This window comes from Podarcis gaigeae (assembly GCF_964106915.1).
Source record: "Podarcis gaigeae genome assembly, chromosome: 2".
Taxonomy (NCBI): Eukaryota; Metazoa; Chordata; class Lepidosauria; order Squamata; family Lacertidae; genus Podarcis; species Podarcis gaigeae.
Genome location: NC_139679.1, coordinates 103609119 through 103624868, shown reverse-complemented (window position 1 = coordinate 103624868; position 15750 = coordinate 103609119). Strand labels below are relative to the sequence as shown.

The 15750-nt window shown below is 45.5% G+C and overlaps 1 protein-coding gene across 4 annotated transcripts in view; it reads left to right on the top strand.

Moving 5' to 3' along the window:
• The first annotated feature begins 2704 nt into the window (after positions 1-2704).
• The window catches only part of PTPRG (protein tyrosine phosphatase receptor type G), a 548154-nt gene continuing 535108 nt past the window's right edge, over positions 2705-15750 (top strand). For all 4 annotated transcript variants that reach the window (XM_083722995.1, XM_083722994.1, XM_083722991.1 and 1 more), the window contains exon 1: positions 2705-3848. In XM_083722995.1, coding sequence (XP_083579121.1) covers positions 3764-3848 — 85 coding nt within the window. In that variant the 5' untranslated portion in view covers positions 2705-3763. The remainder of the gene's footprint in view (positions 3849-15750) is intronic.

Genomic DNA, 15750 nt, shown 5'->3' with positions numbered 1-15750 from the left:
AAAGGTCGGCAGTTCGAATCCCTGCGGCGGGGTGCGCTCCCGCTGCTCGGTCCCAGCGCCTGCCAACCTAGCAGTTCGAAAGTACCTCCGGGTGCAAGTAGATAAATAGGGACCGCTTACCAGCGGGAAGGTAAACGGCGTTTCCGTGTGCGGCTCTGGCTCGCCAGAGCAGCGATATCACCCTGGCCACGTGACCCGGAAGTGTCTCCGGACAGCGCTGGCCCCTGGCCTCTTGAGTGAGATGGGCGCACAACCCCAGAGTCTGGCAAGACTGGCCTGTACGGGCAGGGGTACCTTTACCTTTACCTTTTTAAACTGCCTTAGACTGAATGAGACCCGGCAGGAGACATTCTCAGCCCTACCTGGAGTTGCCAGGAATTGAACCTGCGACCTTCTGCATGCAAAGCAGGTGTCCTATCACTGAGCTATGGTTCCCACCCACCCCTAAATAATTTGCTTTACCAAAAATGCATGGGGGGTTGGGGAGAGAGAGACACATTGGCCAGCCATATGCATAATGTTCTGTGTGAAGTTATAGAAATGCTCAGAATACTTTTGGAACTCTCAAAACTCCAGGTTTTCAGATTTTTAAAAATTTTTTTGCACACTTGCTGCAGCTGCATTGCATAAAATTAATTTTGCATTTAAAATAAATAAATAACAACAACAATACACGTATCGAAGGTGGTATAATAGTACAAGTAGCTTCAAAGAGATACAATTTAGATAAGTGTGGGGTGTGCTTTTTTTTTCTTTTAAAGAAAAATTACAAATGCCAAATTATCTTGACTCAATTATACATTTTATCCGGCAGGGGTGGGAGGGAGTCTCAGCTCCCAGGCACTAGTTAGGAGCAGCATAAAGGCAAAATACTGCGCTGCTTATAACTAAAACTCGATAAAATCTCCCAGTCTAAAGGAAGGGACAAAACTCATTACAGATAAGGCATTTCCTCTAGAACGCCTCTCCCGGATTGCTTTTTATTTAAACGCATGGGCTAAAAAGGAAATCGCTCCCTCCTATCTTTCCAGAGATCAGCCTAGCCTCTGGGCTCTGCTTCGTTCTGATCACAGCTATAAGGTTCCTTTTAACCTCTCCGCCACTGCTCATATCGCAATGCTGGGATCTTCCAAAAATGTTGCGGGTCTGGCTTAAAATAACAAAAAAAACAACAACAAAAAACAACCACCCCCACACAGACGCATATGTCTGCATTATTTTATAATGCTCGATCGGATTAGAACTGTTTAGTAAAAACACATCCAGGTGCTAGCTATTGTATTGCACTTGTTAGAAAAGACCCCGGTGCTAAATGGATCGATATTGCTTTAAGTCCCCCTGCTGTCAGGAAATTGAAAAAATATGCAGCCGGTCTGATTTTGCAAAAGGGGCTGGGGGGTGAATCCGCAGGCTTTTGCCATGCAGAAAGACACACACTCTCTCTCTGTGTGTGTCATGTGTAAGAGGGAGCGCGTTCAATGTTTGCTTGATATTTGCTACCCCGTCCAATACAGCAAGTGTGTGTGTGAGGAGCGGCGTGCGAATGAATATGGTTATATGCATCCAGCGGGGATGTGTACATGAAAATAGTTTGTGTGTGTGCATAAGTGCAGGGAGTGTGTGTGCGCGCGAGGAAGAAAGAGAATAGGGGGAAACATTTGTGTGTGTGCCTGGAAGTGCGTGGGAGGGTGTATGTGTGTAAGTAAGTAATGCGTGGAGCGTTCAGCACAAAGCGGCGGCTGCGTGTGCACGCGTGAGAGTGGGAATACAGTACTCGTATGTGTCCGTGACGCAGAAAGATTGTGTGTATTTGGACGGGGAGAAAGATTTCCCTTTTTCTGTCTGGTGGGTGGTTGCACGAGAAACAAAATGAATGTATATAAGGAAGTAACTGTGAAAGAGTATCACAGAATTGTAGAGTTGGGAGCGATCCCCGAGGGTCATCTAGTCCGACCCCTTGAAAATCAGGAATCTCCCGCTAGATCATACGTGACGGGTGGTACATTCAACCTCTTGTTAAAAACCTCCAAGGAAGTAGAGTCCACCGCCTCTCGTGGGAGTCCGTTCCACTGTCGAACAATGTCATTTTCGTGGTGCACGGAATATTGTGCAATATATTCGCTCGTCTTGGCTTGATCTCTCGAAATACCGCGAATGAGCGAGTGAGAATATCCCCTTTGTGTCTCCGGCGCGGGATGCGAGTGTGCGAAGCCGTCCAGCGTGTGGCAACTGAGCGAACGCGAAAGCGCTGTGTGCGCACGTGCGTGCGAGGACACGTGTAGGAATCCACAGAAGAGTGCGAGAGAAGGTTCTTGCAGGCGTGTCCCGCTGCCTGCCTCGTCGCCGGACACTGCCTGCACGCCTAGCAAGGGCGAGAGAGGCGTCAACGACGGCGGCTGCAAGAAACGTCCCTTGCTTGCAGAGAGGCGTGCTGGAGAGCTTTGCGAAACGCGTGCGCGAACGTGGAAACGAAATCCCTCAAGGATTTCCCTTCCCACAAGAGAATCGCTTGCTGTGTGTGTGTGTGTGTGTGTGTGTGTGTGTGTGTGTGTGTGTGTGAATGTGCACAGTGGAGACGTGCGCGTGCAAGGAAACGGCGTGTCTCCATACAAGCATAAAAAGCTCTCTCCCCGAAATGCACCCATTCATTCACACACGCGCGCGCTCTGCCTTCCCTTTCCGTCCTCCGGCTCGCCGGCAGAACCGGAGACGAGAGCGAGGCGAGCGGGCGCTGCCGCTTTAAGAGCCTCGAGTGCGCGCCAAGCCGAGACCCCCCCCTTTCCCCCCTGCGCGCCCCCGCCTCTCCTCTCCTCTCTCTCTCTCTCTCCCTTCCGCTCCCTCTCCCTCTCCGCTTTAAAGTCTCAGCCAGGATCTAGGCTCACATGTTACTTCCTGTATGGAAGAATGGAAAGCTTCCAGCAGCTCCTGCCTGACTGTTCCTCGCCAGCTTGCTCCGGAGCCCCAACTTCTAGCAGCGGGATGGACTGAGAGCTGCTCCGGGCAGCCCGACTCTTCGCCGCCGCCGCTGCTGCTGCTGCAAGCCCTCGATCGCTGGGGCTGGGGAGTGGATTTTGCTACTATCGCCGCCGCCGCCGCCGCTGCTCCGACTGCTGTTTGCAAGAATGCCTCCTTCCCTTTGGCCTTGCACGGTGCTGCCCGCATGAAGGCGAGAGGAGAGAGTCCGAGCCCAGCCGAGGCGCTCGCTAGCCACCGATCCCCGGCGCCGGCGCTGCTGCTGTTTTTGCGGGCTGGAGGGAAGTTGTGAGCTCTCGGCTCCCGAGTCCCGTCCCTCCGCCTCCTCACCCTGCTGCCAGCATTGGCTCCCGAGGCCTGGAGCGGCGGGTCTGCTGAACTCCGGGACTCTTTTATCTTTGCACACATCCAGAGGCACAAATTCAGGGCAGAGAAGACGGAAAGGAAGAGGCTGCGCGCGCGCGCCAATTTGCTATTATTATTATTATTTTTAATAGTGAGGGGCGGGGGGGTTGGTCCATCGCTCCGGCTTCCCTCTTTTTCGGGTTAACCCCCACCCTCCCCCGCTCTTTTTTTTGTTCCAGAGACGGGGCAGGAAAGTGTGCAACTTTTTCAAAAAATACTATTTTCAACAAGTTTCCCACCCCCGCACCTTCTCTCTATCTCTCTCTCTCACAGATTGTATATTTTTTTGTTGGTGGTGTATGTGGAATCCTCATCCTTCTGAATTTTTAAAAATATACTTAAAGAGAGAACCCCCTTCTGTTTGTTTCGATGTGCGGCTTTGGAGATGCGGAGGCTACTGCAACCGTGTTGCTGGATCTTTTTCTTGAAAATCACCGTCTCCGTGCTCCATTACGTGGTGTGTTTCCCCGGTGAGTGGAAATCTTAATATGGGATGGATTTTTTAAAGCGGTTTTTTTGGGGGGGGGAAGAGGGGGCAAAATCTTTTCTCTCTCTAGACCTCGCGATCCGTGTGTCTCGTCTTAACGTTGCGCTTACACGTCCCCTCCAGTCGCCCCCATTTGTGGTGTGTGTGTGCTGTCACTGTGTGGACCAAAAGCGGGCGGGGGGGGGAGGGCGTGCTCCCCCCCCTCAAACCGACCCAGTACATCTATAGATCTACCCGATTTTTCCCCCTCCCTCTCCTAGGAAGGCGTGTTTAGCTGCTGCTTGTTGGAAAATACGTGTGCGCGTGTGAAACTCTGGATCCGAGGATAACGAAAAGGAATCTCGCTTCTTGGGGAAGCAATAGGCTACCCCTATTTGGATGGGGAGATTCTGGGCAATGGATGACAAAACCTCAAGCCCATTAGCACCACTCTTCGCAACTTCTCCTGCCGCCGCCGCCACCTCTCTCTCTCTTTCTCTTCTTCCTCCCCCAACTAACAACCAACCTCCGGTTTCTTCCCTCCTTACTCCAGCCCATCACCCGCTCTATACTTGTGGCAAATCAATGAAGGAGCGAGCGAGCGAGCCCGGCGCTCCTCCCGCAGTGCTCAGCGTGTAGCGGCGTAGTGTGATCCCATCCAGCCTTGCCTCGGTGATGAGTGGCTGTGTGTGATTGTGCCCGCCAGCGCTGCTCTCCCTTCCTCGACCGGGTGTGTGTGTGTGTGTGTGTGTGTGTGTGTGTGTGTGTTTGTGTATCTAATAGGACAGCCACTATAATAGTACTGCCGCCTATCCGCTCGCCTTATCTCTACCCTTTTAGCAGCCACATAGAATCTCTCCAACCTCACCACCCGAAAAAAAACAACAACCCACAAACCCACTCCTGCTTTGTGAATTTCCAGGAGAAGCAGGCAGCCAAACCCCAAAATTCGGGGGTTGCACCCCCTCCCCTTAAACTCCATCGTGATCTCTTTGGGGGGGGGGGGTTAAGAGAGTGGACATCCCCTCCTCCCTTTTTTACACACACACCTTTCCCCTTTTGTAGTCTTTCCCTCGCCCTGCTGAGATCTCAGATTTGGTGCAGTGCTTCCCTAGGCATCGCAGGGTAGGAATGCCAGCTGTGTGTGTCTTTTTTTTGGGGGGGGGGTGCATTTTCCCTGCTCTGTGCTAAAGGCTGTGTGTGCACACAGGCAGTGGGTTCCAGCCATGCCACCTGGGTGAGGAGAGATAACAGCTGGGCGTCAGCCTCTGACAGCGATGTTGGTCCTGATGATATACCATTTTCCTTTCCACCTTCCTGACCTCTTCCACCTTTACCTGCAGCGTTTCTGCACACCTTTCAGCCTGATAAGCTGGGCTGGTGTCACATCATTTGACCTTGATGGGGGGGTGAGTGAGGAGGGCGGTGTTAATGAGTTAGAACTGGAGGAAGGTCAGATCCTGCATAAGGAGGTGCAGGAGAATTGGGGGTTCTGAAAAGCACAGGAGACAGCTGGCCTAGAAATCTCCCTTCCCAGCCTTCCTTCTTTCTGGCCAAAAATCATTCCCAGGCTGCTGGGCGTTTACTTGAGTCTTTTGCCTCCGTGGTGTGTTGTGTTAAATGTGGGCGGGTGGAGGTGGGGGGAAAGATGATTGCATTGGCTGTCTCCTGCACTTCTTAGGCACAGTGGAAAACCTTGGTTTAAGGCAAGATTCTCCAACAGTTGCAGAGCGCAGCAAACTTGCTCCCCCTTCCCCTTTTGCAGGCTTGAGCCTGGAGCTGAGAAAAGTTAAAAATGTCAGGGAAGCTTGGAGGAGAGAGAGAGAGAGAGAGAGAGAGTTGTTCTCTGCCCCCTCCCCTTTCCCACCATATACAGTAACATAGATGGACCAATAGAGGCACTACAGAGCTTCAGTCTTTTCCTGGATTTCGTTCAACACATATCCCCAAAGTCCCCCAACATATGCACACAGATCTCCTGAGAAAGAGCTGTTCTTAAATTTAGCATTAACCCTTCCAAGTGCTGTAAAGGTATTATTATTTTTTATCACACACTATATCCTTCTGCATTTCATTTCAGCACAGTGTTGATTGCCACAGCTGGAAACCTGCTTGTGTATTACTAACAAAGTGTAAAAAAAACCAAACTGTCAATGAATTCATTTCCATGATCAACTTCTTTCATTCATTCTTTTTTTCTTTCTGGTAGGGGCAAGTAGCTAGCAAATTTGCCTGAAGGATGATGCACCTGTTATACAAGGCATCTCATCACCACACACACACACACACACACACACACACACAAATGCATATACACAATGCTTAAAAGGTTATTTGGTTGACTTGGTCACTTAAAAGAACAATCCTATACATGTCCAAGGAAAACCCAATTCAGATCAACGGAGCAGGCTGCAATCCTGTACCTGCTTAAGTGGGAGAAAGCCCCATTGAACTCCATGGCATTTGCTTTATGTGCAGGATTGCTTTGCAGACATGCTTCAGGTAGATGGGGACCTTCAAACTGGGATAGTAAGGGAACCATGTGAAGCGTGATCTTAGGCATCTCTGTTAGGAATTGAAACCCCATTGAATTCAATGGGACATACTCCTAAGTGGGTATGGAAAGGGATTGCAGCCTAACTTTAGGAAACCCTACAGTCACTTGATATGATTCACATCTACACCCCCTCTCCCACAGCAACTTCCACTATGCTGTGCCTTGTTTTTATTAGGCTTTTAATACTTTTTTTTATTAGCACCTCTTTATAGCTAAGATTAAAAGCAGAAAGTTTTGTGACATTGACCTTTTTGATGCCATCTTTTTATCTTGGATCATTTTATGGGTTGAAATAAAAGTGTAATAGGGTGGGGAAAAGAAAGATGTTTTAAAAAAACTAATTTTATACATGCACATGCACACACACACAAACTGAGAGTAATCTCTGTTCAGTACAGTGTGGTTAACTTCAAGTAAACGTGCGTAGGATTGTACTGTAAAAGACCAAAACTGGACATCTATAGAAATAGTTCAACTGCATCTGAAATTATCTCTTGAAGCGTGGAGAGCTGGTCATGGATGAAGGACGTCATGCATGGCCATTCAGATCTTGTTGGGCTACAGGTTCCTCATCCTGTTCTAGTAGCTCCATCAATTTGATTTGAAAAAGGTTGGAGATGGTGGAGAAAGGGGGCTTAAAACTTCTCACTGTTTGAAATTCTGCAGCTCTCAAGAAGAAGCATTTATTTTCTTTATATTGATTTCTTCTCAATCTCGCCTGTACAAGTGAAGCCTTTCTTTCTGATTCTGATATATATTGTGCAGTAATTACATCTGGAAGGCAGGCTTACGGGATCGCTTTAAGAAAACACACATTGATGTAAGTTTCATACAACACTGTTGTAAGGGCTGCAAAATTATAAATGGAATTCGGACTATGTGACACTTCTTGCATCGCAGACTCATGCACATCTGCTTGCACTTGTTTGTGGGAGATGTGGCTTCTGAGATGTACGGCATATTAGCAACAATAATGGATAAAAGAAGGTTCAGTTTTAGGTTTGAGGAATCTTTGTTCAAAGGCAAGCTGCATCTTATGAATGCTTGTGGTTATGAATTAGAGAGGTTATTGCACATGTTTAGCACACAGATTCGATCCTTGGTTTCTCCAGTTAAGAGGACTTCCACGTGCAGGTCTGGGAAAGATATTTGCTTGAGACCTTGTCCTGGAGAATTGTCTCCAGAAAAGGTATACAGCACTAGCTTAGATAGGACTGTTGGCCTGATTCCTTGTGTGAATCAATTTAATAGGCCTGGTCCTTATATTTCATAAAACCATAGTTAATGTTTAACTACGGTTTAATTTGAATGAACAGTTTGCTGGTGCACACTGCTCAAAAAGTCCCCTGCTTCGCTGCTCCCCTGTTCCTACCTGTGCTGGGAGTAGCAGCCCTGGCTAGTCATGCCATTTGAACCTGGGCAGGTAGGGGAAACAAACCACGACTGCAGGTTCTGACAGCACAACAAGCCAAGGTTTGTTGCGCCTGGAGGATCGGAACAGGAACATTTGAGCAGCTTGCACCACCAACAGGCAACTTGTTTGCATTAAATCGTACTTAAACAATCAGAGTGATTTAACTTGATGTGCAAACTGCCATGTAAGTTATGTGTTTTGCTGTTTCTTCAAATACAGTTGTCACACACAGCGTGTCAGATGTGTTAGAATGGTAGGACGGTTTTCTGCATACAGATTTACTTGCCCACTTGCCATGGTGAATGTCCTTCCAGCCTCCCGGCAGGTCCTTCTCCGGCGCTCTCTGTGGTCACGTTATGCTTTGGAAGTACTGGAAGTTCAATGTGGTGTCAAGGAAGAGACTTCCCCACGTTGGTGGAACAACAGTGTCATGGGAGCTACACATCTGGACCAGCCAAAAACTCTGGATCCTGGACACCACCTTTGTTGAGATGTGGTGTAAGAGGGTTTCTAGAGGCGGTAGCACCTGTGGAATCAAGATGATGTAGGAAAATGGATGCTGATGACAACCCTTAGCCTTAACATGCAAAGAGAGAGGGAGTTGAGGGGTGTATTTGCAAGCATCACTCCAAGGTACCTACATGCTTCATTACCAAGTCCACCAAACATGTACCTTCATTGAATGGGAAGATCTGAAGGTCTAAGTGTGCTTGGCTGAATGTGCTTAGAAGCTCTTCCCTTTCAATGCAGGAAGGTTGAGGTTGGACTGAGATGAGCCCCTCCCTAGTTTTAGCCATTGGTGTGTTTGTGCTGAACACTTGAGGAGGGCTGATGTCAGGCTTTGAAGTAGCTATTAGTGGGGAATCTTTGGCCAACACATAGCTGTTCAAGTCTCTTTTAGTGTCAGCATATCACAAAAGCAGGTACGTTATAATGTCCTTAGCAGCCTAAATTACAAAGAGAGGGGGTGATTATTTCTACTCTTAGGCAAGTTCTTGCGAGATCTAAAATAGCATAACAATGCTTTGCCCTGAAATGAGCACGCTAAAGCATCAGCCTTGGTTACTGGGAGGAAGGGAACTACATGCTCACTTTACCTGATGGATGCTGCACATCGCCTGCAAAACATTTGCATTGGTCCACTTGGTGAAATGTGCTAATGTACCGCAGGAATTGGCAGGTTTTACAAGTGCATGGTAAGGTATGGGGTAGCAGCTGTTCAGGAAAGGCAGTGCAACATAGAGACACACACACACTGGTGGGAGATCCCAGAAGTATTTATGGGGCAGGAAATAGGCCAAGCCTGTAAATAAGCAATAGCTTGGTTGCTTGTGGTGAGTAAGAATTGTATCTAATGATCGCATAGGGAAACAATGTGCAAAACATCCCTCCTACGACATCCCTTAGCCTAAAAGCTAAAGGGGGCATACATGACCCTGTAGGTTTTTTGTTTTTTATTATTAGTAGGCTGGTAACTTATTTGCAAGGCTGCATCATGGCAAAGGACTTGTCACCATTTCTACAGCCAAGGCTTCAGTTCAGCACACACCTATAAGGGCTTAAGTCTAGTTGAACCTGGAACGGGGTGGGGGCCTTGTTTCTGAGGATTTATTGTTTAGGACTGTGCCGTAAATCTGTTGTTTAGAAGTTGAACAAATAAATAAATAAATGCAAATACTGACAGGCTGTTTGTTCTGGCACGCATAACGTCCGGGAAGTACATTCCTACCTAAACTATGAATAATAGTTGCGTTAGGCATTTTAGGCTGTTTTGCAAATAATTTTGCTTTTGAAATTAGGCACATACACTCCCCGCTAGTTTAAGAAGAAGCCATATTTAATGAAAAGGAGATGTGCATTTCAGCAGACCCCTATGCATGCTTGCACAGAAGTAAGCCTAACTTCGTGTTGGGCTGAAGCACAAATGTTCTCTATCATTGATCAGATGTGTCAGTCAGTGGCGTTCCTTTTCTCCCCAGAAATAAGCTACTTGGAGCAATAGTGTTTACTAGCAAGAGGCGAACAATGTTGGAAGTTCATTTTCCCTCTCCCACATTGCATTCTTTATATAGGGCACTTTGTAGTAGGTACATGAATACCTGCAAAAATAACTAGCATCGTACAGTGCATGGTGGAGAATGATTAAATTCTCCTGGCATTGATGGAACATATGCAGTGTCCCGAAGAGAAAGGCATATGCCAAGAGATAAGAATTTTAAAAAAGATGCCTGATTTGGACCTCAACCTTGTATATGAAGAAAGGACCTGTTTTTTTCAGCAGGAACTCTGTAGCCGTCTGACAATGTTGTATATGCCATAATCCCATTGAAATCAATAGTCTTAAGTGCTCCTAAGATTGTGCTAGATTATAGCCTGTGTCTGCATTTGTAAAATAATATTTATTGGCATGTGTGTGAGTACATACAAGCAAACCACTTATCACAGTTGTTGTTTTTCTGCCCTGGGCTTTCTGATTTGGGCTGCACACAAAATATACTTTGCGGAGCAGATTTATAATCATTTGATAAATCCTGCTTGGTCGGGACATTGTATGGTTTTACTGTCCTCACTGTATCCGTAAGCTTTTGAAAGGCATGATTTTATATCTTGGTTTTCATGTTTCTGAATGAAAACTTATTTTGAGTTTTATATTCTTCTGCTGAGTATTCTTTGGAGCCATAGAAGTGTCTCTCTGTAAATGTGTTTGGAAAACTGGGCTTATTTGCGTTTGTCTACAGCAAGCGTGTGTGTGTGTGTGTGTGTTGTCTCTTAGAAAGTATGGAATGTACAGGAGAGGGCCCTCCAAGACTTGTGTTAACTCCTATTGCTTTATGGAGATGAAACATCTTACATTTTAATGGTGGCTTTCCTTTCGATTGTCTCCCCCGCACCCCCGGCTCCTCGCCATACTTTATATTTCCGGTAGTGCCTAATGAAGTCCTTGCAGATTAAGAATGTCAAATGTCTCTCTTCTTTTTCCCAGGCAGTGGCAGATGAGCTGGCTAGCAGGCTTCAGAGGAAAAGCTGAGAGGAGAGTTTGATATCCACCAGCAGGCTTACAGAAGCTGGTTTTTCAGTTAATGATGCCAGGATGTAGCTTTTGAAACCTTCAAGCAGTCTTGGAAACTGTGCATCCTTAGGAAATGCAGCGAGGGGGATTGGAGGGAGGGAGGGGAAAATAGAAATTCGGCACATCCAGTGGTGGAATGAAAATAGTACGCTGCCAGTTTCTGGGGGAAATGGAGCATAAGATGTGTAACTGAATACCAGTGTCAGGGCTTTCATTTACATGTCCTCATTTTGTGCACATTTATTGGGCCACTTAATGTGTGGAACAAAAGTTACGTTTGCATGTATGTATCTGGCTGAAGTGGACTCTGGCCCACAAAATCTTACACCGCAATAACTTAAGTCTTCAGCTTGCCTCTTAGGTGTTTTTGCTGTGCAACAAATTGATTGCAGCTGGACCTCTAGAAACAGAGGCTGCATCCAGCAGTGATGCTCAGCAGATGGAGCAACAGGGAGGGAAGCAGTTTCCAGCCGTTGCACCTCCCCTTTGCAGCCCTCCATGCTCCCCAGTCTGTGGGTCCCTCAACCCTGCAGAGCAGATTGAGAGAGGTGTGTGTAGGGAGGAGGCTGCTAGGGAGAGGGTAGCCAAAAGCTGCTTCCTTCCTGTGATTCTGATTGTTTAAAAAAGCATTGCTTTCAGCTGAGCAACACTGTCAAATGCAACCCTTAAATGTAGGGACCCGCATGTGGAAATAATAATAAAATGTAAATCAGCTGGGCTGATAAAGGATGAGAGTATTAGCAAAATCAGTTCTTTGGGGATGTTTTGGTTAAGTGGTTTTCCTTCTGTGTTTTTGGTAGTTTGTTTTACTGCAGTGAGGTGGGCTAAAATGCTTTCTGCTGCAGATTGGGGTAAGCAAGGGCTTTAAATGTGACATGTGTACATTAAGTAATCTTGCACAAAGTCTTCATGTTGAATAACCATTCTCCTTTGACTCCTGATGCGATGTTTTGGCTGGCGCAAATGAAATACTGAGGAAGCTGTGAAACTCCTCAGACAGGAAGAAATTAGCATCAGGGAGCTTGTTGTGGCATTGTCAACTTCAGAAATGCTTACAAGTCTTTAGATGTTTGGAGTGCCCAAGTTCTATTGCCAGGATTTTATTTTTTAAAAAAAATATTTCCTTGTATGTTTTTAATCAGAGCTTTTGGCTTTTCTTTGTAACTTGCGCAACTTCTAGTCTTGGACTTTGCCTTCAGTTATGAAAAAGCATTTTAAGGCTCTGCACATTGTGATTAGAGCCCCATCAATGGCAGTTTGGAAACTGTTCAGTTCTGATTTTAAGTGGCCTGCTACATTGAAAAGGGTTGCAAATGGCTACTCAGAAGCATCTTGTTAAGAGAGACACATGTACACACAGATTTCAAAACATCTGGTTACGCATATGCCCATATCAATGGCCATGTGAATCTTGCGGACTGAATTCAGTTGGCTAAATCAGCCTCTCAACCTTGGATCCCCAGATGTTGTTGGACTACAACTCCCATCATCCCTGAGCTCTGGCCTTGCTAGCTAGGGATGATGGGAGTTGTAGTTCAACAACATCTGGGAACCAAGGTTGAGAAAGTCTGCTAGTGGGAGACTAGATTGGGCCTTTAGCACCAGCTTGTCAGAGCTCTTAGCGAAAGGGCTATGGAAGGTCTTAATTGAAACAAATGTGCTACTTACCTTCTTTCTTTGGTTCTTGAAACTTGTAGTTTTGCATCAGGTAAACTATATAATAAGAGCTGGTGGATTTTTTCATGGTTTGGATTGTATTATTGGGTTGGATTGTATTAATTCTATAAATGAGATGAACTAAACTAATTAATGCCTGGTATTCCAGCATTCATGCTATTATTGGGGTTTGTTGCTTTGTAGCAGCTCCAAAAGCACAGCCTATGAAATCCCCAGAACCACCTGCTTTTGGAGTTCCCATAGGCTTCTGGTTGTCCATTGTGATAACAGGATGTTGGAACACTCAGGCCATTTTCCTGACCCAGCAGGGCTCAGCTTATCTTGTTGTGTTAAGCTTCAATATCAATATTCAACATTTATATAGCTCTTTCAAATGATTCACATGCATTTTCTCGGTGTAATCTTACAACAGTCCTGGGAAGTATCAGTAATTCTGATTTATTATCCCACATATTGCAGATCTCAGGACTGAGACAGAATGGCTCAATTATTAAATATTGCATTTTTAAAAGTTTGTTTTATTTGTAAGCTACCCATGGATACCTACTGATTGCCAGCTTTATAAACGCAATAAACAAAGAAGGTGAGATTTTCATGTTCCCAATTGGAAGCTCAGTCTGTTAGTCACTATGGCACAGAAGCTCCTTGAGGGTAGATTTCTTGAGTTCTGCACTCGGATATGAAATTCTGCAATTAAAATTAACCATGAGAGTCCGGAAGATCAGTCTAGATGTGTTAAATAAATATCTTTGCTATATAGCTTGGTGTGTCCTCCCCCTTAATTTTAGTTTTGTAGCTGGGACTTGGCATATATGGGTAGCAGTAAGCCTTTAAGAAGGGGATGCTGGTGGCGCTGTGGTCTAAACCCCTGCGACGGGGTGAGCTCCTGTTGTTTGGTCCCAGCTCCTGCCCACCTAGCAGTTCGAAAGCGCGTCAAAGTGCAAGTAGATAAATAGGTACCGCTCACGGCGTTTCCGTGCGCTGCTCTGGTTTCCAGAAGTGGCTTAGTCCTGCTGGCCACATGACCCGGAAGCTGTCAGTGGACAAATGCCGTCTCCCTCGGCCTATAGAACGAGATGAGCGCTGCAATCCCAGAGTTGTCCATGACTAGACCTAACGGTCAGGGCTACCTTTACCTTTACCTTTTAAGCCTTTAAGAAGAGAGATAGAAATAGGCTCTGTAGATGCTTTTGCTTATTAATTGGATGCGCCCCACCATGACATTCCCAATCCTGTAAGGCACCACTGAGCTGAAAATGTAATTTGGACAATTTGGAGAAAGAAGTGTGTGTGTGTGTGTGTGTGTGTGTGTGAGAGAGAGAGAGAGAGAGAGAGAGAGAGATAGATAGATGCAGGTTCTCTGTCTTAGAGCTACTTCACAAGATTCCTTTTTCCTATAGGTGTGTGCATGTACAGCCCAAGTGCGTGAATTCAGCAAACAGGTGTATGCGAATATATGTACTGTACAGACATAGGCATGCCAGGGGTGTCACGATTGACTGTAACAACCTGTTGGTTGTGTATACTCAGTTGCAAGGATCAGCCTAGGATCACCTCTGAGTAATGTGTAAAATCGCCCTTATTTCCTCCTCTGGACTGTGCACATCTGCTTAGAATAAACCACGAACAAGCCATGGTTTAATGGGAGAAGCAAACCACGATCTTGGCTTCAGTTGTAATAACAAGGTAAGGCATCATGGCGCATTGTTCCCTTTGCTCAAGGGCAAGAGCGAAGTGGGAGTACTGGGGCAGTGCATGCTGGTGCTCTGCTCAATCCCAGTACTAATCTGTCAACCATTGTTTATTGTTGCATACAAAGGCGGCCTTTTGTGTGTATGTTTTCTTAATAAGTGCAAAACCACAATCTGCTTGAGATGGTCAGGATTATGATCCAGATTTTGGATTCTGTGTTAGAAGCACACATCCTGAGATCTGGCGCACAGTTGTTGTTGTTTGGCTGTGCAGACTTCTGAGCCTGGGGTGTAAGTAATAAAGACTTGTCTCTAATATGCTGAAGCCTATAATGGGCGGAATTACGAGGGAGTCTAATTTCTGTTTGCTTTTAAGTTACTACAGTTTTCACTTTATTACTGAGAAATATATTATTAATTGCTGCTATGTTCACACCAAGCTGTGATTCTTTTATGATTATGTATTCCTGCTTGCAAGCTTTTTGTGTGCATGGTTGGTTTTTTTTCTTTTCTTTTTTCCAAGACTTAATTATATAGAGCTTTTAAACTGCAAGCCATGAATTTTTTTTTAAAAAAAAACTTGCCGCCGCTGTTATAAATCTCAGAATAATACAACATACAACACGGTATATAATAAAAAGCTTTGCATCTCTTATGTTTTCACTTCAAAGCTTTTCTAAGCAGCAGGAATATGCAAGATACCAATAACACACATTTCGCAAAACATTGTGCTCTCAGATGTTATCTTGATGAAATCTTGCCTTCTGATAGCTCATGAATATAGGGCACTCATTTTGAAAAGGCAGAGCAGGGCTTAGCTTCTCCATCCTCACATAAATCAGTGCTGTAAAATCTAGTTCGGCTGATACCGGTTCTGACTTTTCGGCACTATTCCGCTATAAACTGAGTTTTTTGTTAGTTCTTATTATTTATTAAATTTGCATACCCATTGATCTCAGGGTTGGTTCACAACATAAAATCACAATATAAAAAACACAAAATACATAATAAAAATAAAAGCAAAGACACCCAATACCCCCCCCTTTCACAACATGTATTAAAAGGGCATCGTGTGTCAATCAGCCAAAGGCCTGGTCAAAGAGAAACGTTTTAGCCTGACTGATGCCTCAAGGTGTATACTGTTTTCCAGTTTTTTGAGGCTTAAGTTCCACTCCGTCTTAATCACTAAGTTACTCTTAATATTTCCCTTTTCATCTTGCCCTTCCATATAACTTGAGTATCACAAGCTTCTCGCAACAGCATTATAGTTTTTCTCCCCAATACTTTATGTGTTGCTTTTCTCCTAGTTCATTCCCAAAAGGCCTAATGTTACTACATATTCACTGCCATATAGGACATTGGGGTATCACACTAGACTCGTGGTACCAGGAAATGGAGGAAAGTGAATTGTACGTTTTACTTACTCTTAACAGGGGAATACAGTGGTACCTCGGGTTAAGAACTTAATTCGTTCTGGAGGTCCATTCTTAACCTGAA